General features: G+C 44.8%; 1 protein-coding gene across 1 annotated transcript in view; it reads left to right on the top strand.

Annotated features, from left to right (window-relative positions):
- Positions 1 to 23,967, top strand: part of LOC132909732 (protein pangolin, isoforms A/H/I/S-like) — a 95,766-nt gene extending 71,799 nt beyond the window's left edge. Inside the window, exon 4 of the mRNA XM_060964734.1 lies at positions 23,782 to 23,967. Within this exon, the coding sequence (XP_060820717.1) occupies positions 23,782 to 23,952 (171 nt within the window). The 3' untranslated portion in view covers positions 23,953 to 23,967. The remainder of the gene's footprint in view (positions 1 to 23,781) is intronic.
- The last annotated feature ends 228 nt before the right edge of the window (positions 23,968 to 24,195 follow it).

Raw genomic sequence — 24,195 nt, 5'->3', positions numbered from 1 at the left:
GTCCCGCCCTTCGTGCGTCGGCGCCAAGCTTCCGTGATCCGTGGCCGGACCCTCGCTTTGCAAACTATCGTCAGAATCGTTCCTCCGATGCCTCTGGTCCCTTCGCACGATCTCATTCGCTGCACGAGATTGTACGTATATGTGAGATAATGCAGATTGGACGCATTTGTTGTCGTAGGTTCGGTAGAGATACCTGTTCCGGATGTTTGTGGATTCGTTAGGTTTAAGGTTTCCGTTTGCTTTTAGATTTAGGTTTTTAAGCTTTTTAAATATTACCGGTATAGCTACTTGATACAAAGCGATTACGAGCCGTAAAGCAATTAGCGTTTTCGGAAAACAACCTTTCATGAGTCAAATTGATTAAATTTAAGAAAGATAAATGATTTATTTAGTTATAGGTTTGTCTATCACAAGCAGATGGGACAAGTAATAATGACAAATTTCCAGATAAATGTTCAAAATAACGCTGCTATAAATTATCATCTTTCTTTACTTTCCAACTTGAGAATTGACCACTGTGGTATATATAACCAGTCTGCAATTAATAATCACGAGAATATATATATATCATTTTTCTCATAATAATAAAATATAATTACCTACTTCTGGTCGTAATAAACTCGTTTCTGAAAAGGTTAATACCTGTTTTCATGAAATACCTTTCTTAATAAACATCATCTTAAAACTCGCAAATATCCATTGACTTATGATGGTCAGTTAATTTCCATGATTTCTCCGGTCGTAAATAAAAATCTACTCGATTGCTCGACAATAAAAAGTTGAAATTAAATACTATCCCTCGTAACTTATACTTGACTTATCCGGCATTGCAGCAATCACGATCTCCGTCATACCGCTTCGAAGCAACGAAAATTACGTTTCACTTTTCCTCCCCTTGTACGCATGCCGATAAACGAGCGCTGACTCGAACAGCTTGCGAAGTCGCGATAACGATCGCCACTTCTTCATCCCTCTGTACGCGTTTCCCTAAACAGATGATACGATGGAAGATTACGTTACCGGGTGGATCCCGCGTGTCATTACTCGTGTTGTTGCCGGTGTATCGCGAGCAGGACAAGACGGGAAACAAATTGTGAAAGGTGAGGAGGGTTCAAGCCAAGAGCACAGGGAACCACCCGTGTGCAGAGAGGCTAAAGGGAGAGGAGACGATCCGCTGCATTTTTGCCGCTTTCGCTCCTTTAATGGCATCGGTGCTTCTCGCAATTTGTTCGGTATCGCTGGTCCCTTGGTATTCCCCGGTGCGCTTCGCGCGTACTTTTCTCCGGTTTTTGCCGATTCCGCTCGGCACGTGGTTACGCGCGGTCGAAACCGGCGCGTCACATCGCCAGACGGATGGCCACCGGACCCAGAAAAACCTTCGTTTTACACGGTGGACCCACGTTAAATGCTAATAAGCGCGGATTCTCTTTGGGGATACGTTGCAATTATCCTCGTGCGACAGGGTCATCGACTAGGACGTTGATACGGATACTTTGTATTTTTGGATTTTCTTATTCGTGCGCTTTCAGCGAAATTAATTCTAACGTTTCATCGTACTTATCTATTTATGCTCGTTTCAAATATCTGCATATGGTGAGTTTAAGTATACGCTGTACCTAATTGGTAGTTGTAATAGCGTTAAATGTGAGAGATAGATGTAGAATAAGAGAGAAAAGATCAATTTTTATTAGAGTAAAGTTTCAATATCGTTCTCATCGCAGGAATCAACTCACATTACACTCCAATTACAGTCGAATTACACTTTTATCCCCATACAAAACAGTCTATCATCAGATCTTGAGATACTCGTTCTAACCTTTAATTTTCTCAACGGAAGACACATGTCTGTTCTTCGTGTATCGGGGGTCATGAAATCTCAAGAGAGATCTACATAGATCCTCTGATTCCTGAAATTAGGAACAATTCGTCCCGATAAAATCAGGCTTGTACATACTAACGCACTCGGCGAGACTTTTTCCATTCGTGTAATAGGAGTTCACGTGCAAATAAGATTCAACTGGTAAGAATTCATTTAATCAGCCAGTAATTGTAAGTAAATAGAGTCCGCATAAATGGAGTTGAACCGCATTGTAATACAATGTTGCTATTATTATATGCATGTCGTGAATGGGAGTTATGTTTTTATATGTACATATGTAAGATCATAGATACTACGTAGTGGCATCAATTGATACAATCAAATCGAGAACTGGACTAGGACTTGAAACGAAGTTAACCCTTGCATAGTGTAAAGTGCGTGCGTAATAAATTCCTGATATACATAATAAACATATAATAAATCTTTCATACGTTTTTCAATTTCCTGACAAGATCAGGCTGCTAGATCTCGATACTAAAGCGATATATAGGTGGCTCTGGCGTCGTCGGTGAACCTTCAATGCGTTAATGACAGGAAACGGGTTGACTATGCGAACGAACTACGGCGTCCGTTTATGGAGGCGGCCGGCAAATTGTCTAAGGAGGGGCAGGAATCCTAAAGAGTCCACCGGCTACAAAGGAACTCGCCACTTCCAGCAGAACTTTTTGCGAACCGTAACGCATACAAATGCAGTCGGACGAGAGAAACGCCGGGACCACGCGGGGATCCTTGAAATCTATCCACGGAATCTTCGTCCTGCTCGGTTCCCGCATTTTTTCACGATGATATGCATGCGCAACGTTCACCGTGCTCTCTCGTCCGTTTAAACTTTTATTACGTCAGATTGTATCAAATACAGTTCCAGGGAGAAATATCGGCGTTTTATTCCGCGTTTCCGCTTCACTTCGTTCTATTTTTTTTTTCTCTCGTCGGATCTTGATGCTTGCTCCGCGTGCTTGGAATAAGAATTGCTTCGTTTTTAAGTAATCTTTACTGATTCTTCGAATTTGGATTAAAGTTGCCTTTTAACTCCCTTCTGGTCTAAAGATACTTTGCAGTACATGCAGATTATGAGTCTACAGTTCTAGTTTTTTTTTTTTTTTTTTAGTAAAGCTTTTGACATTCCATCGTCGTATACTTTCTTGCTCGCTATTCTCTGGATTTTTCTATCGGTTACTTAATTTTCTCTATTTTCGAAGCAAATATAACTGTCCGAAAACTTTCGAACAAGGATGTACATCCCGTAACCTAATTTTTCACACCGCGAGACCTGCACCAACAGTAAGATACTCGTGCAAGCAGTATCCGGCTAATAGGCGGGTAGCTAGGTATCGAAGCGTTTATTTCTTAGCTAAGAAACCGAGAAAGAGGATGCAACAAACTTAACGACGCTGTATGTTTCGAGCGCGTGAAACGATCGATCGTTGTTTGTTTTGTCGCCTTCGCACGTTCGTTAAAAATCGCCAGCGGTGAAAGATAACGAAAATCCGTATCGCGATACTATATCTCAATCTAAATGCTTTTATAGGCGATAATATACGATCGGTATCCATCATACGCGTATCGTGAGTCTCGTATCATCGTGTAGGAGAGCTCTTAAGCATCGATAAATCGGCGGTAACACGCGTGAAAAGTCGCATGACGGGGAGGTCCGCTCTCTCGGTGGTTAGCCTCGGCGTTAGAAAAGCAACTAATTAATTAGTTTGCGTGGCGTGACGCTATCGCGCGCGGCGTGTATCGCGGCGGCGGCGGCGGCGGCGGCTCGTCGCTGGGAGGCGGAGGAGGCGGAGGCGGCGGTGGAGAAGCTGGCTGCGGACTAGGAGGAGGAGACGGAGGCCCTCGGAGTGCGCAGCGTTGCCATACCTCGCACACGCACCAAATATTTGACGCTAACCATCGGTGAAACACGCTCTCTCGCTGCTCTCGCTCCCCCTACCAACCTTACTAGCCGACTCGAAAACATCGCCGCCTCCTGTTATTTGCATTCCCCTATAGAGGCGGCCACCGCGCGCGCGGTATGCGTGTCATTGTCTCTCGGTCCCTCGATCTTCTCCCGGCCTCTCTGCACACCGTGTGTCTCGCTGCCGAGTTCCCCTCTCTGTTCGTTGCGGATCTTCGTCCCTCCGTCCTTAACTGGCCTCCTCTGCTCGTTCGAGCGCCCGTCGTCGAGCCTCTTCTCTCGAGCTTTGGAGCACTACTCGCGCTCCGATCGCCTCCACGCGATTCGGATGGCCACTGCTTCCTGGAAGCAGCTCCACGATCGACTTCTCGTTGGGACGTCGGCTGTTTCGTTTGCTTGGAAAAGTTGCTGGTTGTCGGACTAGGCTATTTTTATGGCTCTTCGAAGGATTTTATATCGTATGTTGGACTTTGTAGAGTGGAATGACGATCTTCGTAGTTAAAGATGAATATCGCAGTATGAGATTTTGTTGGATATATATAAATTTGTTTCTTCATTAATATTTGTAGCAATAAACTTTTGCATTTTTTAATATGGGACTTTTACTTTGCTACCTGTTCTAACAGGTACAGTTTAAATGTTACTGCTGTCTCGTTATTGCCGCAAGTCCATCGATTATCGAGTTTTTTGTTACGTGAGCCGAGGTAGTAAGAAGGTTTTTAGGTATATCACTGTCTATAGTCTGACGACAATCAAGACTGCAATAGCAACGTTGATACAATCAAATCAAGAACTTCGGTAGAGTTTGAAACAAGGTTACCGCTTACATAGTATAGCCGGGTTAAATCGCTGACAGACACTTCCTCTATCTTTCTCCATATATTCTTCAATTTTTCTTGCAGAACGTTGCGCTTTTCACTAGTCGTCTTTGCTGCTCTTTCAATGCGTGTCTATCTAATCACCAGGCAAACTCCTCATCCAGTAATTCTTTATTTATTCCTTGTTTATCTGCCATTTAATGTCTTCTCCGCAGATTTCCATCAATTCGTCCTTTCATCTACTGAAACACGAAAACTCGGATTCCTTATCGATATAACGACCTCGCTGCATCCTCCACCGATTATTCGCGGAAAAGCTGTTACCGTTGCAAATCAGATATAAAATACAGGCAATATCGGTAACGAGCCGGTAGCAAAAGTCGGTAGGAATCTGTGGAGAGTTCGTTTTAAAGATCTCGACGAGCCCAGTCTGTAAAGTGCTATCGACGTCGAAGACGAGCACTACCGGCGTCTGATTCCAGGCCGCGGTCTAATCAGTGATATAAAGTACAGAGAGGGGGAGAGAGAGAGAAAGAGAGAGAGGAAGCACAACGTATAATGGAGTAGGTGGTGAATCAATAATCTTCAGCCGCGTTTTCCCTGTCGGTTCGCAAAGAGAGCGCGACCGATGCAGGTTTTTGATTTCCGTTCGATTGCATTCGGCCGTTTGATTCGACCCGTGTTATCGGGTCCTTGAATCGAGTGCTGCCTCAATTAAGTATATTCGCGTGGATATTCGCGGCCGGATAAGCGAATCGATCCTCCTCCCGCGCCCCCTCACACTCTGTTTGCTCTGTCTTTGTCCCTCTATGGGGCGGCGGTATCGTTTCGCGTCAATTGCGCTTCCTGTGTTCGTCGAACGCCGCGCGCGCTGAAACATCCCAATTAGTCGTCGACGAACGTTGTTACGTCATTATCGCGAAAACGTCGAGTAGTCATTTACGACTGTTCGCCCGGTGTTTCGACGCTGAATTCCCATTCTCCCTCTTCCTCCTTCTCTTTCTACACTTTTTTGTGTGCTTTTTTTTCGAATACTAACAAAGTATGCTGCGAACATCCTCTGGGTGCTCGCGAAACGCGTTCAAGAAATTGCTGTATCCTCCGTGCGACGGAGTAAAAAACTTATTGTAACTCTTACGTGCTCGTTGTGCTTAAGTTTCAGAAGAAGGTACGAATAAGAGAGTTGTTTTTTTGCAGTTGAAATGTATTTCTGAATGTAGCTGTTGTAGTTTACAAGCGATCTTTCACTATATAGAGTAATTTTCGTCATTTTTGTTTATCTCATAAAAGATATAACTTAGAAAAAACGAAGCTGGCACCCCGCTGGGGGTAGCCGCCCACATGCTATATTTATTTTTTATTTATTTTTTTTTTCTTCACCAACAAGATATAACACTTTACCAAATGTCCACAAGGACAAATTGTAAAATAACCAAAATAAAAAAAAAATTTTTGTTTATCATTTTAGAATGAGATGTGGAAACATAGTATCATCCTACGATTACCATTATGCGATTACCGTGTCCTATAACGTGTTCGGTGAATTTTCAAATCCGATTTTCTCAATTTTGTGTCGCATTTTTCTCTTATTGTTCCAAACTCCAACTTCTCAGAAGCCGGACGTCCGATGTAATTCTTCTTCGTTCCGCCCTTATTTATGTCAAGCCATAAAATAATTTTCCTCTTGTTTCAAGCTGCAGCGTACGTTTAATCGCGTTAGAACCGTCCCTATCTAATGAAATTCGCGAATTAACGATCCAAAAGAAATCGTCCGTAACGTTCGTTGCACAGGGACTCGGGAGGAATTCTTGAGCCGCGTTTTTCGGCGTACTTGTGCACGTACACGCGCGCGAGGCCGGCCACAGTAATTTACGAGCGATCGTTCGTCGAATTCCCCGATGATATTTTGCCTCGCGGGGCCACGGCCTTCTCTCGCGGAGCTGCAGCTGCAACACGGCGTCGTATATCGCACGTTCGCCGATTTCGACACCTTTCGGGGATCGTGGACGCGCCTTCCAAGTCCTCGTGCATCGTTTCGAGTCAGAGAAATGGGCCCACGATGCCGGACGAACTCGTATCGTTGCATCTGAACTGAAGTTTACGACAGAAGCTAAAGAAGGGACGAGAATTCAAACCGAAGACGATGATGAAGGCCTTAACGCCTGACTCGCTCGTGGCAGCAGATGTCAGTCGACTAATTTGTCCGTTCATCGACGTACCTAATTACCAGTTCTCCCGGGGGACAGCTTTCTTTCCCCTCTTATCCTGTTTCGATTGGTCAGCTCGAGGTGTACAGATCCGAATCACGCAGATTCTTCGATTTCTGTGCCAAGTGGGGACAGGTGTCGCCGAAGACAGCTGGTAGACGCGATCTTCCGCTTCGAGGGCGGATTTTTCAGTGCTGTCGATTGCACGATATGTTTCGCGAATGTTGTTGAAATTGATACAGACCGATCGATATGAGTTGATGAGTTAATTGAGATACGTAGAGGCTGGCCTGATTAATACGTCTCCTTCTACTATCGCATATGGCGTGTCCAATTAATTATTTAAAAGCTGGTTGATGGACTTTAAGCAAAAAGTAGCGACGTAAATTATTGAGTTTTTCGTCTTACGTATATGATAAAAAAATTCAGAGAGTCAAATGAAAGAAGAAAACCATATCTTGCCGTTAGTAACAATATCGATGATCATTTAGTCTCATATCGAAATCCTATGGTATTAAAATTGAAATAATTTAGAAAAAATAACGTTGTTCGGTTTGTTTCTGGATGATTAGTATTGCATTAATAACAGGATTTATAGAAAAATTAAGCGAAATTGGCTGGTGCGGTCAGATTTGTATAGAAAGAAAGAAGAAAAGAGGCGGGGTTGGTCGAAGAAGAATAATTGTTGAGATCGTGGAGAGTTAAAGTCTCGATGGCTACTAAATTCGCAGGAAGCTCGAGACGAATTGGTCCTCGTTTCTAATTCTGGTTTCTCTTTGAAGCTCCTGTGCACTTCGTCAGTTACACTTGTTTAGCGCCGATAATCAAGGTTAATCTAATCAAAGGAATCTTAATTAACCTCGTTAGTTAGGATTTCTTGTTACAGATTCGTTCATGGTTATACTGTACAACATTCGGTTGGCGTTCGAGGCAGGCGCTTTTCACCGTCTCTCTTACGAATACAATACACAGTTCGTACATCGTAGAATGAGCTGGTGAAACGATTCTTCAATTATCGTTGCTATGAAGATAGTCTTCATAACAAATATTTATATATTTAAGAAGCATATTTTTCTTACAAATTATAATTTATATTTTGTAATTCTCAATCGAAGTTACGATGCAAGCTAAATGTCCTGACAAATACATAATCGAGTCGAAAGGATTACTATCACGAAGAAGGCTTATTATTACAACTATTCTCTTGACAATTCTTAAAGCGTCTATTTAAAGAAAAAAGGAAAATTCTTTAACTTCATCATAAAGGAGTCTTTCTCAACTTGTCTGCTACATACTACCACATACCACCAGTCCTGACAACGAAGAAGAACAAATTTTAGCAGTACATTGTCCACAATCAAATCCTCCACCGTGCACACAGTAAACCCAAAGTGGAAAAGTTAAATTTTACCACACGCCTGATCAAAACTTTCAAACATACGTGTATACCACCATGCTACATTCGCTCATAGTGCCAACGTTCCATATTCACGTCCTATTAGAAAACTCCGTATGAGTCTGATTGTTTCACGCGAGCCAGCACACGTGCAACAAACAAGGCTGACGAATACACCATAGCAGTAGGTTTCTGCCGAACAGGAGGACGACTCCCGAAGAGATTGTCCACTTGACGATGGTCGGACAGCACTCGGGACATGCGGTACTTAGAGAGCGGTGGCGGTGTAAGAGGCGGAGGGTACGATGAAAAAAAGGAGAAAATCTGGTAGCTTGTGTGACGTTGGCGAAGCGGACGAAGCGGGAGGAGGGAGGGTGGTAGCACGAGAGCGCGAGCGTACCAGCTCTCGCAGAGTGTCGCGCATTTAGATAATGCGTGCGTCTCCTCTCTCTCTCTCTCTCTTTTTCTCTCCGGTTGTTCTTCTCGGGGCCCTTCGTCCCGTCTCTGTTCCGACTCTGCTTCGAGCATCGGCCGTCCATAAAAGCTCGAGGCGTGCATCCTTTTATCCTCTTGTAACTTCGGTGCCTTCGCACTTTTCGTTATGCGGCGGCGGCAGCAGCAGCAGCCTCTCTCCTCTCTTCGGCGGACTTTCGCGGGGGGGAGAGAAGCCGTGTGACGCCATAACGCCGCGCCATTAACAGGCGTAATCGCGCCGAAACATCGCAGCGAAATGCAGCCAGCAGCTGTGTGTTGCTGCGCGCCACACGGCCTGGCAAGATGTCGTCGCGATATATCGCCGTTACGCCGCTTTCCACGCGGCCAAAATAACCGTCCGAAGATCTCGGTAGTCGATTGTCGACGATGTTTGTTTTATCGACGGAATTTCGGCTAATTATTGGGTTCGAGTTCGTATTTTAGGGCACGGAGAGGGAGACAGAGAGAGAGTTTGGCGAGGAAGAATGTTATCGAGTGGAAAATGGCAGGTATAGGCTTCTTTATTTTTTATTTAGCCTGTATTCGTTGCGGTCGGTTTTTCTAAAGGAATTTTTAGTAAGTTCGATGGAATCGTGTGATGGTTATGGCGCGAGAAATGTGGATTATTGCTACATCGAAGGAGAGGTGGGAATCTGTATAAAAATATAAGAGCATCGAGAGCCATTTGAAGAGTTTCAAACTTATTTACGCTCTTGTTGGATAACTCACATCGAGTAATTAACGCGTAATACGTAACTGATCTTCAAATTTTATCACACGATGATATAATTATTCGAAGCTCGAACATGACAAAAGAAATAGAACGAAATGGATCATACTTAATTCAATAAAATAATAAAAAACAGAAATTGTTGTTCGTCTATTATCACCTTATGAAACGAAAGAAACTTAGCTCAGCTAATAACTGATCGTAATTTATGAAATTGCCTATAAATAGTTCGATATCGATATCGGACTGATATAGACTAGCAATACTAGAAGATCCAAGAAGCCTGGAAGAGGATCACGTTGCACATTAAAATCGCACAAATCACTTAATATCCGAGCTATAAATAATTCTCCTCTGAAAAAAGACCGTTCGTCTCTCTCTTCCTATCTGCCAATTAAAAATCAATTTCACGCCGTTGCATCGTCGTCGAACGCGTTATCCCGCGAATCGAATTACCGTCGTGATTTATCTCTCCTAGGTTCCCCAACAACTTGTCGTCGATCCACCAACGATTAAAGACTTTCTCGTTCTGCTGCAAAGTGCAAACCATGTCTTAACCCGAACCCTTTGAGAACGACTATCCTATCGAAGACTCGGAACTAAGATAAACTCACGAGCAGGATATATATCGAAAATTTATTCTCTTCCTGTATGTGTATACGGCTGGAAGCGGTTTCCCGTGGTCGCGCTTCTTATTTCAACGGGTGCTGCTGCCGCGGCGAGTTCTCGTCTTCAAAGTTGGCCGCCTTGTTACTCGAGGGAGCGACCTCGGTGAACGGCACGATTTACGATGGGTAATTACCAACAGGCCAGTAGTCCCTATGCTAGTGCCTAGCTTGTATATCAGCGGTGCAAAGACGCTGGAGGGACGCTTCGATAGTCGTGCTACGGCCATTGTTGTTGTTCGCTGCTAGTTTGCCAGAAACGATGCTGCTTTTACCCCGTTAACCTTGCCTTGCCTACTGCCATTCATTTCGTCGTCACACGGGAAAGTCTTCTGGGTTTAACCTATTAGGAACCAAGCGATAGTTTGTCAGAATTAGAATTCGTACGCATTTACGGGGAATTTGAACATGCAGATGTGTAAAAAGATATATATTAGGTTGTCGGAAAACTTTCTTTCATTTCATAAGGTGATAATAGACGAACAATAATTTGTTTTTTATTATTTTATTGAATTAAGTATGATACATTTCGTTCTATTTCTCTTGTCATGTTCGTGCATAATTCAATAAACTAATATAAACCAAAAAACACCGTGCGTCTATTATTTCCTTATAAAACGAAAGAAACATTTCGAACAACCTAATAGAATAATCAGAGCACTTGTTAAACTTTATCTTTTTAGTTGTCCTTAAAGAAAAGATACATGTTATAAATACTTCATTTTCGCTTATGTTTGAATGTTTAGTATTTACTACCTGGAATTTATTATCTGAAATACTTCTCGATATCTCTCTATTACATCATACAATTATTATGAAAAACTAGATTTCTCGTCGTGATTGTTGTTTATCGAATTTGGTATTTATAGATGTTCGTTATTTAAAAGTGGACAAATTACAATTGATAAGTCGAAGAGGACACTCGTTTCGCTATGTGTAGATAGATTACGCGGAGAGTAATTTGAGGGAGGAGTTTCACTTGTATTATTAATAACTCAATCTGCTCATAAAGAATTAACTTATAATAAGATATGGGGTAGCATAAGTATCGGTGAAAGTATTTGAGCATTTAAATATCCAACAGTATTAATGATAATCTTTAATCCTTCAAAGCATAGATACATTCGCATACACTGCTTTGATCGTAGTCCAATAAGACAATCATAATATTGTCGATTTAATTTTAAAACGGGGAAATCTGATGCTCCATCTGGATTAATCATAACCCTAGATCATAAAGAATTTGTAATCTAGTTGTAAATGGAGCTGTCTGCGGTGGTTTGTACGGGTAAATCGATTATGGTATATGCAGAAGAGGTCTCGTTACTCTATTCAGTTCCGTTAAATCGACGATTGAAACGGAGAAAATACGCAGATTCGCGGTGTCCGCTGCGATAAATCCCGCTTTAACGAAGTGGACTCCATATTTCTCTTTCTCTCTCTGGCTTTCCTCATTATCTTTGATCGAGTGCCGCCTTTCGATGCAGATCATGCCGGATGAAAAGCAGCGTGCGCGCGCGCGACTATCTCTAAACATGGAATAAAAACGAACTGCAACCGGCCGCGGGTACGTATCGATAATGGAGACAAGAAAAAGCGGCCGGATCTATCCCGCGGTAACAAAGAGACACTCTTTACGACCGGGATTCATTATATCACGTCTACTCGAGCGTCATTCCAGCTTTCGTCTCTGAAAATCGGAGGATCGTTAAGTTTCGAGTGGTCCACTTCCTATCCATCGACATTTTTATTTCCGTGGTTTACCTACGAGAAATTTTTTACGAATCCTGTCATCGTAATAACACAAACGTAGCAACATTATAGTAGTTTTTATCATGTTCCTTAAAAAATTCTACTTATACTTAAAGTTATTGTCGCTTTCCATACCGCAGTCAAAAAAATTCTCTTTGCGTTATATTCGTTAACGATCGAATCAAACCTACCGCTCGAAAACGTCACTGTTCGTGACCTGGCTGAGGAAAAATTTCAGCCAACAGCGAGCGATTACGTGGAACATGCCACTCGAAAAATGGCTCGTTAATTATGGAAGCATTGTCATTCTGTCGTCGTTGATGGCTCCAAAGGAGCTTGTGTCTCGACACAGGGTACGGTCCACTGTCGTCGACGTCGTCGTTGGGTACGCTTTCGCGTAATTGCATTTCGCCGGCCACACCCCGCCCCTCCGGTTCCCGACCTCGACTCGCCTAATGGTAATATGTATGTAGGGCTCGGTCTCCGGCGCGATCAGCCTCGTGGATCGCAGCCGTTGCTCGCTACCAGCAAACTGGATCGTTCGTGACGCGGAATTGCGAAATCGGCTCGCGAACACCGAAACCAAGGCTAGCAACGAGCAGAACCGCGTGTGTTCTGCGCCTCCGGAGTCAAGGTTGCGCTCTCGATCGATGCCAAGAATCGTGCGCTCCAAAAGAAAGCAGATTTCCAGAGACAGATAGAGCAGAGTTAGAAACCAACACAAGGAAATACTGGCAATTGTTAGCTTTTGTCCGTGTCGTACGACTTTATTGAAACACCTAACGGTATGGCGAATGAGTTACGGGCTGGGTCGAGTGTCTTGTGTGGACACGGGATCCTCTGTACTGTACTGTGGTCTGGAAGATTTTTTAATTAATGTTCTACGTTGAAGAGAGGAGTTTTTCTGTTTGGAGAAATTCTTTATTAGAAGGGAGATTTTTTTGTGGAGAATTATTTATTTGGAATTAAACGAGTTCACGGGAAAGTCTGGGAGAGTCTGAAGATCGTCGGGAGCTTGCTATAGTTCCTTGCTTATTGGATACCAATATTGGAATATTATAATCGAACGTGAAATTATACTAAGCCAAATTTTGTTGAAGATCCAAGCTTCTTTCTCGAAACGAGGCCCTAATCAAATGTTAAGAAATGTAACTCGATATTAGACCATAAGGCGCTAAAATTATACCTTCTCGTATTAATTCATACATTTCCTTATATCCAACGTAATTCGATAGTAAACGTTTTAATCTTTGGGACGTAGAGAGTTAAAAAATACCCTTTTGAACATCTTGATATGCATAGTAGGATATGTTGCAACTCACCTTGAGAAATTAGAATAACTGGAAATACAGAGGTTCGTGTTGTGTCGCACTCAGTTTGTTTAGTTAGGAACATTCCCGGCAAATGTTAGATCAGCCGAGGAGGAAAAATATTGTTTTACGCTTCTCGGTACAAATGCGTAGTTTACCTAGACTCATGTACTTTGCATTGTCGCATAATTCCTTCCTTTGTATGCTTAAAAATTTAGAAGCGAGTTTAGCTTCGGTATATACAATATTTTCATAGAAATGATCGAATTGCTGTTTCCTTAAATGTATATATCTACTGCTTGTTACACAAGTAATCCTATTTTTACATACTATAACAAAATAAAATTTGGAGACTTTCTGCTACAAAAATCTGCGCCTCAAAGAGGTAAGCCAATCCAATATCCACCATTCATATCGTAATCTTCTTTGGAATTACGTAAGTTCATGGCTGTAGTAGGTACCGTTCGAATTTTCTACGAGCAGCCTCCCCTCGAGTTATTCCGACTGACGTTGACCTTGTCTAGGAATGGCACCTGCCCCGCGCGATTTCACATTGCGTAACAGAGAAACTGGAGTAGTCGTCGACACGCGGCGCGTCGGGGGCGGAAGTACAACGGGGGTTGGAAGCAGGACCGAGAGACTTATAGAGAGGCTATGCGGCGCGCGAGAGTCGAGGTGGAGAGAGTAGCGTAGGTGTCTCGTTTCCATGTGGGCCTCACCGGTCGAACACTATTATTTGGGCCGAGGGTCGAGGGATTCGCGTTATAAGCGAGAAAGAAGCGAGGAAGGGTCCCGTTAGCGAAGGGTCAAAACTCCTCCGCCCTCTTTTTTCGAGGATACCTTTCGTTCCTCCTACTTGGATCGTTGCCTCTCGTTCTGTTGAACGGAACGCGGGGAGAGAGCAGACGATACTTTCTCATCTCGTTCTCGAAGGCAAAGCCCGAAGGCCCAAAGGCGCAGGTATAATATAACCTCCACCTTCGTCTCGTGCCTCCTTGTTGCTCGCAGTTGGTTCTTCCAGCGCGTTTCGGCTCTTCTTTCCCGTAACGCGAGGCTCCTCTCTTTCTTCGGTGGTGTCCGGCTCCTCTTCTCCTCTTCCTTTCTCGACTAGCCGAGAGGTTATTTATTACAGGTTTGGCGTTTATATTGGATTTACACAACTTAAACACCGAGGCCCGGCCGGCGCGCAGCATCAACATAAATATTGTATTTCCCTCGTCGTCGAGCCTTGCCATCCTCGGCTCTAAATCCTTCTACTCTAAATCCAGGCCACGGTTCTCCTTAACTACTTCCGTTCTCGATCATCGCGCGGTAGATTTTTCTACCCGTTTCCTGATTTCCTGGAACAGCATCCTCTCGTCCCACTTCGAGCCGCTAGTAGTATCTATATTCGCGACTTCTTCTCGATCCGAAACTCTGGCCCATCTACGCGATTAATTGGAATTTACGACGTGTCGTCCGTGTTCGACCCAATCTTGACCACAACGGCACTCAATAACTCAGCGATACACACTTTTTCGAACCTTCCATCGGACGTCGTGTTCCCTCTATCTCCGGTGGTGCGTCCGATAAAGCGGCAACAGACGGCGCTGCGTTCGCCAGTCGTCTCAGATCCAAGAAGAGGAACATCCCCGTGACCGGTTGGCGGGCTCCCTTAAACGGCCGCGCTAACATATTCCACGGGCCAACTCGCGTGGCTCGGCACACCGCGTCGGATCAGTTTTTGCGATAAGTGGTAACAACGACACCGGCTACCACCGCTGCGAGACATCGGTCGTATGCAGCCCACGAAGAATAATACACACGTACGCTTCCTTTCTTCTTCTTCCTCTTTCGCTCTCTCGCCGTACGGATGGTTGCTAAGGCTGCTGCTGGCGCAGCTGCAACAACAACGCGTCCGCGAGTTCTTCGAGAGAGCAGCAATTCCCCAGGCGCGCGTTTAGAGCAAACCAGCCGCGTATAGCAATCATTCGTCTCCTTATCTAGAGACGGCGGCAAACGTGTAGGCATTCATCCATCATCCAGTAGCGTGGAAAGCACTCATTTAGCTGCTGCTCCGCTTTCAGTGCTCCGGCGAGTCCCGCGAGGGATATCCGGCACGAGGCGAGCGCATTCAACGCGAGAGGAACGCGCCCCGGCGCTCTCTCCGCCCCGCTGGCGCTCAGAAGCGCCCACGTTCGCGTATCAACCGATTGCGAGAAGAATCGAGGCCGGGCGAACGGATAGCGGCTTGTTTTTCCCAACTCCAGTCACTTGTTAGAAACAGAAGTTTGGTTACGTTGTCGCTTACCTACAGTTCTATGGCTTATTCTCCGATTGGAAGGAGATGGTTGTCATCTCGCGTAGGTGTCGAGATTTTGTGCACGGGATTTCGTGATGCGAGTCGATTATGTAATCGAGTTTGCTGAGGTGGCAACGATCCGAGGTGATAGTGATCTGCCATTGAGATTAAATGCTTCTGGTGCTATTCCGTTCATAAGGGTAGAGGGTTAGACTGTCGATTAAATTTGATTGATCGGAAATTTACGTCAGAGACTTGATTCGGGATTGGCACTGTCGTCTCTGTATGGAATCTAGTCGGAAACAGTAGATTACGATCTTCCCACTTAAGATGTCAAACAGGTAGTTGCCTGTTATTTGTAAAACCAACTTCTAAAATTTCATTCAAAGTTGTTATCGTTATGCGATCGTACCATTCTTTAGGAGATTAAATCTCTTGATTACAACGGATATAAGCCCCGAATAATATTTCTGAAATATAGATAGGAATACGTTTCTCTAGAGGGATGACGTTACCTCTACTAACAAGCTTCGCGCGGAGGCTCTAAAACTCGAAACCATGAAAATCGAGGGAACTCCATAAATAGACAGAACTCAGTCATTTACAATGCTCAGAAGCTGGTCTATCTCTCGAACCCTCGCACGGTAAAAAGCAGCATCCTCGAATAAATACTCGAAACTAAACAGGAACCCGTTCCAACCTCACGGAGCCCCCCGAAAAAGGAATTTAACGAGTGGACGAAGGTTCGCTTGATCCAATCAGTTCACCGACATCGCCGATGAATTATGGAGTTTCGTTCATTGCATCGGATCGTATATATCGGTTACCCGTCGTGTTCCTCGCGGATTCGTGCAGGCGTGGTCCATTGTTTCCCCAAGTACCGGCGCGTTCGTAACGATGCAAGGTGCACGTGCGCCCTCTTGGACGCGTTTCGACCGTTTTATCGACAAGCCCGAATAAACCTCAGATTTATTTATCGAGTCGAGTAACGTGGTTTCGTGTTCCGATAAACTGTTACGAAGTGGCGACGCCCACGTCGAGCTCGTGCTTACGCCAAGAATCGAACCGAGAGAGAAAGAGAAAAAGAACATGAAGAGATCCGTGAAGCGAACGAAACAGAGCTCAGTGCGCGTCTCTCCTCTCCTGTTTGGTTACCGGGAACTACCGTTCGGACGCGTTTCTTGCTTAATCTTATTCGCTCGCGGCAACTCGCGCGGTGTGTCAAGAGCAGCGGCCACATTGTCGCTGGAAAATGTAAATGAACTTTAACCGTTATCCGTTCGCCCACGAGTCCGCCGAGTTCCGCCTCGGAAACCGATCAAACGCTCGCGGTTTGCCGGTTGACTCTGCGCTGTACTTTGTCAGTTTGATGGTGTTTAGGGGTTGGGTGATTGGTAAGTACGAGTATAATAGGCTTTTTCAGTTATTAAAGGTTAATTGGTGTTGTTGGTTCATGAATGATACAAAGGTTAGGGTTAATAATAGGGTTAGGTTAGGTTAGATTTGCGTTAATCAGATATATCACATTTACATAGATATCCTGTTTGTGCAGTTGATGAAAGTACACAAAAGCTATTGGTATAATTAATACCGACATATTGAGATACAAAATATGTGTTTATTTTCATCTTCTAACGTATGTTGGTACATATATTTTAGTACACGTTAATTTGAAATATTTCATTCTCATTTATATTCCACGCTTCGTGTAATTATGTCGAGTTTCCTACTTATGAACAACATATACGATTCTTCTAATAGCGTTCGTTAACCGGTTCAGTTTGCAATTACATCCTCTCATCCGATCTCCTCTATCTCACTGTCTACAACACGAGTCTAGTTCGTTCGTGTCTCCATCGGCAAGCCTCGAGCAAAGCACTCTGCTTCCTATTATTATAGCCTCCAACCGATATAGATCATCGATGACATTTGTCATGTAAGGTACGGAATACAAATGCGAACTAAATAGCCTAAAATTGAGTATCGTGACTCAAACCTTATCTCAACTACTCCGATAATAATCATTAGTAACATTCATCACCTAAGACACAGAATTCAAGCGCAAATTAAATAACCTAATGGAAACCCAATCTCAACTATCGTGACTGCCTATATCTCAATAATGTCAATATAAGATTAAGATAAACAAATGAGAATATCATGAAAGAATCGTTCGGTTTTAGTAAGATCTGCTCTCCGATAAATCTAGACAAATATACTTAAATCAACGTTTATTGCCAGATAATCACATTTACAAGAATACTTGTCTATCGATAAAGCCATAAGTCCTGCCCCTAAATGTTGCACGTGCGAGATGGTTATACGCGCGGTGATAGGCTCCACGAAGTGACGGGCCGGTGGAAGGCTCGAAGCGGCCTCGGGACGCTGCAGCGTCCGTCGAGCGGAGCGGAGCGATTCAATTAGCCGCGCGAGCGCAGGCGTTGCAAATCGCAAAGCACGCGACGAATCCGTGAAGTGGCTCTAACGGGCTGCGCGCGGGCTGCGTACGCCCCTGAGTTGGCCGCGGCGGTGCCGCGCACCAGACGCGGCAACATTGTAAACGAGCACACAGAGAGAGTATCGGCCGGTCTCTCGCGCGCGAGAGATAGGGCGACGACGGCATGGAGAGAGTATAGAGAGACCAGTAAACGAGAGAAGGAGAAAGAGACAGGCTTCCGGAGAAGACTACACCAAACGAAAACTCTGCTACAACTTGTGCATATACATATAACGCAAACAACAGATAGTTAAGCAAATTTCGCGAACGGAACGGAAGCGAGGAAACGAGAAACGAAACCAGACGATGGCGAGATTTGTACGAAAAATATGGTCAGATCTCGCGATATACTTTCGATGGGCCAAGTTTGCAGAATAGAACGAATGGAGAAACGAGATAGAAGAGAACACCGAGAGAAGACACGCGGATGGACTCGCGCGCGCGAATGTGTGCACACACGTAGTGGGTGTCGCCTCTGCTGCCGCCGACGTCGCTGCCGTTCCTCGTTACCGACGCAGTTGCTGGACGCCCTCCGCCAGCCCCCACGACATGATCTATCAGCCTTTTCTACAACTACTCGTCTCTCCCTCTTCGCTGCACACTCTTTGTCCTCTTTCTTGCGCACTCGTTCGCCGCTCCCGGCGGCGGCGGCGGCCGCCGCACCGTGCTGCTTCTCGCCATCCTCTTTTCTGCACTCTCTGAAGCCGCATCGCGCACATACGCACGCACACACACTTACATGCCTCTTCTTGGCTTGAGAATAGGGAGAGAGAGAGCTTGATAAGCTCCCTCCGCTTCGAGATTTTTTCGGTTCCCGGCTAACCACGGAGCTCTCGCCCTGAAAAGTGGTAATTGGACTCGACGAGTGCCATTCTTCGGGGTTACCCGCGACTGCCAAGACTTGGCTTTGATTATTCGTTTCGGGAGCTGAGTAAGGATCAAGCAAGGTTTCGATATGTTAGGAGAATTTGAGTTTCTCGTTTGGTCGTATCGTTAGATGTATTCTACTCGGATTATTGGCTATTGTGAAGTATTACGAAGTCAAAAGGCTGATGACCCAATGTTGTGTTCCTGGTATCGGTTATCCTTCTCTGGGAGCCACGATGGATTCAGAGCACTGGGTCAATTGCAAACAGCGCGAAAAAGGCGAGCTCGCGTCCCGAAATAAAAACTGTCTCATCCTCCATGGCGTTTTCGCCGAAGCAACGGCCGAACTTTCTGGACGAGAATCGTCGCTGGCTTCTCTCGTTGGCCTACGATAAACGTAGAATCCAATTTACTTCCAGGAACGGTCTTCTGTTTCAATTTCGCGTCGACAGTGGAAAAAACCGTGTTCCTTATTATCTTATGCTTGGATGATGATTATTAATCTTTTAAATTGTAGCGCGGAGATAAGTGCTAATTGCAAAGCGATTGTATGTTAAGAATGGGTTGAAAAAGTATGGATACCATGGAAAAGTGCAGCCGAGTCGTATTACAGCTTTTCTTTGATGGAGATGAATATTTAGTATTGCAATTAAATTTATTTAGTTCCTTACATTACAATACCTTATTCCAGTCGTACTTGTGGATGGAGTATGACAAAGGAAAATTGCTTTTGCGACAGTCTGATTTTAGTCTTAATTCTTCAGACACGGAATTATTAATTACGGATTACGCGTAGTATTTCAATATTTTGCATCTAACATGGTGTTATCTGATTTAAGTATGTACACTTACATATATACTACTGGCAAGAGACTAATATTCTTCAGATTATCTAATGCCTTCTAGTCTTTCCATTGTTTGGTTACTCGGAATGAGTTCTGTTTTAAAAAAGTACTGTCCCTTTAAGTTTCATGCACTGTGTTTCTAAATTAGAGTTTCCTAGAGGCTCGTACATATTCCTCGCCTATAAAACTGATCTTAAAATTCAGTATTAAATTATCTCCTCTTCGCAAAAAGGTCAGAAAATAACTGATAAAATAAAATTCTCTCTACAACGTAAAAAAGAATCTCTAAAAGGATTAAACAGAAGCAGCAAGTTCCTTCCTATTTCCTCACATATTGGAAGGCAAATATCTTCCAATATTGCATATCTATGCGGTTTCACGGTTCTAATCTGTCTAGAGGAGGGCACGTAGGAATTGAAGCACGGCCCTGTGCTCTTCCTCTCGCGTTGCCCTTCCCCTTTAGCCTCCGTCCTTCGTCCCTCACGCTCGCCTCCCTTTTCCCGCCGTTCGATCCCTCTCTTCGCCTCCACGGACGTCTCCTTCGTCCCTGCTTCGTCGAGTTGAGTCCCCACCGGACGTACCGTTCAGTGGTTCTCAATCGGCTCCTCGTCGCCCTGCTAAGGTTTCCTTTTCCCCACTGTGTATATGGAATCGTGTCGTGGAAGCACGAGGAGACGAGGAGGTGGAGGCCGCCTCACTCGGTGTCACGTGCCGGCGAACTCGTTAACTACCCTAACGACCAGGATTCCACGTGGCCGGCGTGGTCTCGTCGATAATTGGCGGCGGCCCGGCAAATTGCCGCTTTTTCGACATATTATATGGGCGCGGGCGTGCAAGCCGCCTCTCGCGACACGCGGATATCGAGCCGCGGTGACCGGCCTCATGGGAGGTTGGCGACACGCGCGATAGTTTATGCTACAGATCTTCGGGGAGGTTCCGTGACACGCGACGAATAAATCGCATGACTATGCGAAGTCTGCAGGAATTGCAGAGCCTAAGAGGTTTTTTGACGGAAGCCGCAAGAAGAACGTTGGACGAGCGTGGTTTATTCTAAAGGCTGCGACATCTTTTGACAGATGTCGTAAGATGTGAGTTGTGGAACATCGTTTTGAAGATTTCTTAAGCGATTCAGGATTCTTTGGAATTGGATCCGGGTTGGATTAGTTTAGGTATACGAAAACCAAATTGTAAATACAAATATCGTTTGTTTTAGAAGTTTGTTAACTATCGGTTGATGTTGTTTGAGTTATAAGTCATTCGCACGATAACTTGGATTTGAGTTACGCTTGGATTTAGTTTTCTAATCTGATCTATACATACTGTTTCGAAAATCACCAGAAACGAAACAAAATTCACGGAAAAGACACCCTCGAAGGAGATAGCGAAATTCTACTCGGAGTACAATTTCCTTCGGTACCTGCGTCATATTTATTTGTTCCGATGTCTCAACCGGCTGAACGGGAACCGATCGACGCGGCGTTTTCCATTTAGCGAGCGTCAACGATGCCGATAATATGTCTCCAGGCAACCAGCGTGTATCAGGGAGAGCGAGCTCGCGCGAGGTCGCGAATATTACATATGCGAGACGCATAAATCTTGCAGCGAGGTAATACCGGCGACGCGGTATGCGCGTGCAGAGTCGAAGCGTTCTCTGGCTGCAGCCAGGCACCGACAAGAGCAAAATCTATGGCGCAGCCCTGTTTAATTCTTAATGCTTAATCAGTGCACCTTATCGCGAACGCGAGACTCTCGCCCTCGCTTCCCCCTCTCTACTCTACAACTCTCTTTCTCTACTTCTCCTGGTCGTGTCTGTCTATTGCCTGGCGAGGCAGCCTTGTAAATAGAAGAAACGCGTTCGCCGCCTATCCAGCATCAAAGAGACCGACACAACGCGACGGTTTTATGTACTTAATTTATGAACAATATACAACCCATGTCGACCTACCTAGATTCTGGCACCTCTGGTTTGATTTTCGCCTCTAGACTATGTCTCGTTTTCCTTCTCTTATTTACTGGCACGTTAAACGCGGTTCGTGGCTCGTGGGACGTAGACAGTGGTTCTAACAAGGCTGGTGGAAAGTCTCGACCGCCGATAAGGAATTCTCTACACCCTTTTATCATTAATCGTGCCCAACGTGTTCGACGTGTTACCGTGGCGTGCCACAGTTATCTGGCCTCGCGTTATCCACCGCGCGTTGCTCTGCCGAGCGTGGCCGATTCGATTGCCCCGTCGCGTCGCGTTTGCTGGATGCTCCTAGCCGCTCTTACCACGTCGTTATTGCGTTATTTCGCGTTTCGAACGAGTGTTCACCGATAGGGAAAATCTTTACTTTGGAAACGTCTAGCTTTTGCAATGACAGAATAGAATCCCGTTGATCGAGATTCGTTAACTCGAGTTGAGTTGACCAGCGTTATCGTTACTAGTTTTTGGAAAATTAACTTCGTAGAATCTGTAATATTGTAAAATGAGGCTTCATAGACGCGTAATAGACCTATTAATGCTAACAGTGATTTATTGCAATGATTCCATGCAGCGGTCATTGTAAAGCCACGCGCACCTGCCCACGAAACAGCAGCAAACTGTTTTCGTCGCTACGTGTTTTCCTCATGACGATTGGCGTTAACATAGCCGCCAGTAGCGAGGCGTACGTTGCAGCTATAAACGAGTGTAGTGGTGTAGGATGGTGTAGGTCTTCCTCGTCGCTCGATGTTTTAATAGTAAGACAAAATACATCTTACTGCACGCTTCGTAGACTGACCACCGGCGTAGACGTATCGCAATGTTTAATAGACGCTTCTATGAAGCGACGCTTCGTGGACAGAGCGGGTTTTACACTTTATGCAGAAGAGAGGATTTTCTGCAACTATACTGCTGGCTGTTATAAGCTATAAGTAGACTGTGAATATTTATTTAGATCCTATCTCCTTCGTCGTTATATTCATAAGAATGTGAATTTGCATGTACATTCACAGTCTAGCATAAATATTAGGACACGGTATAGAACAAAAATTATGTAAAAAAAGAGAAGCGTCTATCGTGAGACCAACAAACTTCCTTTTACTTGGGTTCTTACATTGCAAATCAGGTTTACGGTAAAATAACCAGGTAACGAAAGCAGTGAAAAGCATGTAATTTGTACCGTAGCAGGTGTCTTAATACTTGTGGCCAACAGTTTATACCTTCCTCCATAACTGACCATATAATGCCATCAACCCAGTTTAACAACGGGACGGTACCTTAATTTGGTTCTTCGTTTCGACGGTTTCTTCGAAATCGGGTGGGAAAAAATGCGGCTGTTCGCCATTTGCCGATTTTATATATGTCGATACTTGGGGCTCTTGGCGAGCTCCTCGATAGGCGATAATTGGGATTAATTGGAAGGAAAAAAGTTTTTTCGCGCTCAAAAGGACCGCCCTTTGGGGGCGGCCGCCATTTAAATCTGCGCCGCGGATAATTAATTAACCTCGTATCGTCGTCATTTCCATCGGGGTCCGGGCGCAGGCCAAAGGCACACGGACTCGCGCTCGCGCGACACTGCATTATTTTAAAATTCTGTTTGCATAATTTTTCAAACGTGAATAAACGAATTCCACGCTACGCTCGTTCCCCGGTTAAAAAGCACCCTGCTGCCTGTCAGTCTGTCTGTCTGTCTCTCTCCCTTTCTATCTCTCTCTCTCTCCTTCCTCACCTATGCACGCGCGCGGGCAGATTTTCCTCCATCTCTCTCTCTCTTTTTCTCTCCGCGCCTACGCCACTGGCTTTTATCGAGAGCCGTCGACTAACTGGCTTTTTGGCGCATTTTATTATATCGTGTAATGAGTCCCAGCGCCTCGTCACGTTGGTGCCCTGCATCTCAAAGGGACGCCCCATTCAGACTTGAAAAGGGGGCCCGGTAATGACGGCGATAAAATATGACGTGCCTTGCACAGTTTCTCGGCCCTAGCCTCACCTGACGCGCCACAGCCTCCCTGGAGCTAACGAAAGTAGCAAAAGCGTCGAAAAGAGGGTCCGTGCAACCCGTGTGTCCCCCTCGTGTTGCCTTCTCTCTTCTCTCTGTTTAGTCCATTGTTTGGTCCTATCCCATTGTTTCGTTGGAATTTTCGTCGTTTCTTGCTGTTTAACCGTTCTCATTCTTCTTTTTTTTTCTTTTCTGTTCCAGGTAAGTATTCGAGAGACAACGTTCTTCTTCTTCCCCCTTTGTTGGTCCACGCGCGGCAACGATATCCGCCAGAAGGTTGTATGCATTTACGTCGTCTGGAAGCGTAACGCGATCAACTACGAACGCGTTTCACCACGATCAAGATCCGCGAAACTCATAATCGATCGTTGATCCGTGGATTCCGGTTGCAACTCGGATCGTGTTATGCTTCTGGATAGGTGAGATTGGAAGATGGTAGACGCGTTACAGGACAGCTTGTACTTGTAAGCGTTATGTAAAAGGTAATTTTGTTTGAGGCGGGTTTTGTTGAAAAGATGGATGAATCGTTGATTGGGGACCTTTTGTAGGATAGACACGCGAATGCGGATGCGTAAGATATAATTAAAGTGGATATTCAGTTGATAACCTGTTATT

Source organism: Bombus pascuorum, chromosome 8 (assembly GCF_905332965.1).
Source record: "Bombus pascuorum chromosome 8, iyBomPasc1.1, whole genome shotgun sequence".
NCBI classification, from domain to species: Eukaryota; Metazoa; Arthropoda; class Insecta; order Hymenoptera; family Apidae; genus Bombus; species Bombus pascuorum.
Note: the sequence above shows the minus strand (reverse complement) of the source record. Positions and strands in the feature narration are given on the sequence as shown.